Source organism: Musa acuminata, chromosome BXJ3-10 (assembly GCF_036884655.1).
Source record: "Musa acuminata AAA Group cultivar baxijiao chromosome BXJ3-10, Cavendish_Baxijiao_AAA, whole genome shotgun sequence".
NCBI lineage: Eukaryota > Viridiplantae > Streptophyta > Magnoliopsida > Zingiberales > Musaceae > Musa > Musa acuminata.
In genome coordinates this window covers 33326789-33330257 of record NC_088358.1, presented here as the reverse complement: position 1 = coordinate 33330257, position 3469 = coordinate 33326789, and the positions used below count along the sequence as shown (strand labels likewise).

The window sequence follows — 3469 nt, the reverse complement described above, 5'->3', positions numbered from 1 at the left end:
TAACAAAAATTGAAAATATATATATATTTCAGCTAAGACTGTACAATATTATTCTGTCACCACTTGTTTTCTAGATGGCATAACTTGAGACAGAAGCTGAGGTGCTAAGCTGGAAGAGGAATCAGTTAGCAGCTTGTAGATTCTTATGCTATCTACACTATTCGCATCGACTAAAAGTCAGTCGATTTTAACAGAAGATGAACATGCTAGGCTGGATTTAAACTAAGATTGAACAACAGTTCCAACATCTAAGCTTGCAGCTGACACATCTGCCATAGCCAGCTTGTATTTAATTAGAAGTTTCTGATATCTTGCAGATGATGCAATTACTAAAATAAAGATTTGACATACCATCATCCCTTTGTGTTGGAGACAGTTATTCTGATGAGGAGAAAGTAAGAAACAAATCGATCCTCTGCACAAAATCTTATTCCGGTACACTCTCTTCCCCACATTCATTTTGGACTTCTCATTTAGTGACACCCTAGAAGCATGTCAAAGCTTCAAGATCAAACCAACACCTTTGCCAATTCGTCGGAAACTATGGTTGCTCCATGGAAAGGTTTCGCTGGTTCTCCTCCTCTAATTCTTGCTGGAGAAGAGATGAGGAACTCCTGACAAACTAGCCCTGCAACGGCACCAATTGGAGCAGAAAGCCAAACATCTTTCAGAATTATATCATGAGATCCAATAAAATTCACGGAAACAACCACAGGTAGATAAGGAACCAGGAAGAGAGAAATCCTCACCGGTCGGCATTCACCTTGTGCCGTCGGCACCAGTGGTGTCTGGAAAAAGATTGATGTCCTCCAACCTGACCTGCAAAACCCACGCCTTTGTGTCAATGAGGACGCAATCATCAAATAACCAGGATAAAAATTAGCAATCACAAATCACATTAAGAAAGAACAAATTAACGCAATTCTATAGAGAAACGGTCAGGTGTTCTTGCTCCATTGCTCATTCACCCTTCTCTTCAGATAGGATATACCTCTGTACTAGTTCCAGAGTAACGAAAATGTAAATACTTGCAGTTAGAATGATCCTAAATTTTAGTTCATAGCCTCGAGCTACAAGTAGGAGATTTTGATTATGCAGTCTCTGTAGATCTTATGAAGATGGAGATCGGATGCCTACAGGAGCAGCTGTTGATGAATCCGGTGACTCAGGATGGTCGGAGAATATGGAGCTGCGGTCTGACCATGCCTTGATGACCTCCTCATGGTTCAGCTTGAGCCCCAAACCAGCCTTCGATTCTTCCTGTGACAAGATGGAAATTGTGCCTGCAGTGTTCTTTTTCTTCTTCATCTTCTTCTTCTTCTTCTCCAATGCCGGTATTGTCGCGGCAGGCTTAAGATTTGGAAAAATGTCTTGCACCGGAACCGCCGGAAACCTCCACCAGTCACCTTCATCCTTGTCCCTCGACGCGCGTCGCAGGATGCTCCCGTTCCTGAGCCCAAGCTCCAGCTCGAGCTCGGAGCCGCCACACGTTGTGTGTCCTGTGAGGCTCCCAAGCAGGAAATTGACAGGGGAGTTACAGTCGCTCGATACCTCGTTGTTGCTGTCCTCTGTGGGGGTGTTCATGCTGAGGTTGCCCATGATGCTGTCGATGCCCTCTTCTACCTCCTCATCGAGAATGGACTCCGCATCGAAGTAGTCGTGCAAGGGATCAGGAGAATTAGGCTTCTGGGATACACTGCTCATTTGGCTCGTGCACTCCTCCACCGGATTCTTGTGCTTGAGCTCGAGGCGGATGGCGGCCGGCTTCTCCGACTGAGGCTTGTGGATTAGGACTGCCGCGTCTACGAGGACCGGGAAAGGTGGAAGAAGCTCGGAGAATTCCGGGAAGGAGTCGAAAGGTCTCGTGTTCTTGGATAGCTTTTTGAGTTCCTTGGCGGAGAAGACGCTGGGGTAGATGGTGGAGAGGAGCGCGGCGGCCTCGTTGTAGGCCTGGTTGGGCCGCTTCCGGGGAGTTCTCGCCTTCTTGATGGAGATCGCGAGCGGCAAATTGCTCGATTCGGAGAGGGTGGAAGAAGGCGACGAAGAGTGCAAGGAGCGGCCCGACGACGAAGACGACGGCTTCACGATGTCGAGGTCGAAGCCGTAGGTCCGGCCGCCGCCGCCGCTCAAACACGCCGACATGGAAGGAGACGCAATTGTGAGTGGTATGATTGAAACCAATCACAATACTCTGCTAAAACCCTAACCCTCCATGGCAGTCTCCTATAAATTCCTCCTCTCAGAACATGCAGACTTAGAGTAGCAATATTTCGACTTGTGCCAACAACACTAAATCCCACAGCGGAAGGCGAATCGGATGGGTTGACCCGAATCCAGAAGCAGGAAAAGAAAGGAAATCTAATGGGTCCAGATCGGATTCCGTGCAAAAGCCATGGCTAGATTTGCCGCAGCAAGATCCAATCTTTTGGAAGAAGGAAGAACCAACAACCAGAGGAGAGGATTAACTAAGCTTGGAGTAGAACGAGGTGGAACAGTCCGAAATCCCTAGTTTCGATTCAAAACTTAAAACTTTGCTCCATCGCTCGTCCCAAAATCCATTAAATGGAAGCAAAAGCCGATCGACAAGTGAAAAATGCCTCATGTCTCCGAGCAACTCGACGTCCGAGACGACTACTCCTTCAGCGAACCGAACATCGGAAGCTAATGCTTACCAGAAACGCAGGAACCTGCTCGAAGGTGACGGATCCACCAGTGTAGCATTAAAATAAGAAAGAAAAAGGAGATTTGGACAGCGCAGAGACGTCGGCAATCACGACGCAGAAACAGCAGCTGGAGAACAGAGGACCGGCGACAGTTTGTGCAAGAATCGAGAGGGGTGGACGGCGCGCAGAGGTGCTCCACAAAGAGGGCAAGAGGGGAAGCGACAACCCCCTCTATCATGAGTCGACCTGCGAGAGTGGTGGACGGCGCGCAGAGTTGCTCCACACAGAGGGCAATAGGGGAAGCGACAACCCCCTCTATCATGAGTCAACCTGCCCTGTTCTATTGGACCCCTGTAAGCCTCTCTCTCCCTCTCTCTGTCTCTCTGTTGCGGTCGTCGGTGAATTGAACGCCTGTGGAATTACCTCAACAGTGTGCCGTCTCTTATGCCCTGTGACAGAATGGTTTGACGTCACAGTCATTGCTCCATAAATAATGTGCACTTGAAATGTTCGACAATTTGCCACAACAACACGTGTTTTTGGCTTTGCCTCGTTATGCACCGCAGTAATAAAAACTCGATAGATAACAGAGCAACATCAGCTATTCTATGTTGATCTCATGCTAAATCTTATAATATCAGAATAAATTTAGTATTTAATTTGGTATGGATGAGACTAATATAATTTGACTCTTAAAGAGTTATGATTGAGAGAGAAACACCGTTAGATCATATTTGTGTAAAATATGATTCTAATATCAAATCCATTAACAAATTTGTATTAATCTCATAATCATATGTTAATCC

General features: G+C 46.8%; 1 protein-coding gene across 1 annotated transcript; it reads right to left on the bottom strand.

Annotated features, from left to right (window-relative positions):
• LOC135651777 (protein CHLOROPLAST IMPORT APPARATUS 2-like) lies at positions 1 to 3085 on the bottom strand. The gene is made up of 3 exons (XM_065172197.1): positions 1138 to 3085; positions 750 to 819; positions 1 to 628 (listed from the first exon to the last, which is right to left on the bottom strand). The coding sequence occupies exons 1-2, from the start codon at positions 2140 to 2142 to the stop codon at positions 760 to 762; spliced, it is 1065 nt and encodes a 354-aa protein (XP_065028269.1). The 5' UTR covers positions 2143 to 3085; the 3' UTR covers positions 1 to 628; positions 750 to 759.
• Between the last annotated feature and the right edge of the window lie 384 nt (positions 3086 to 3469).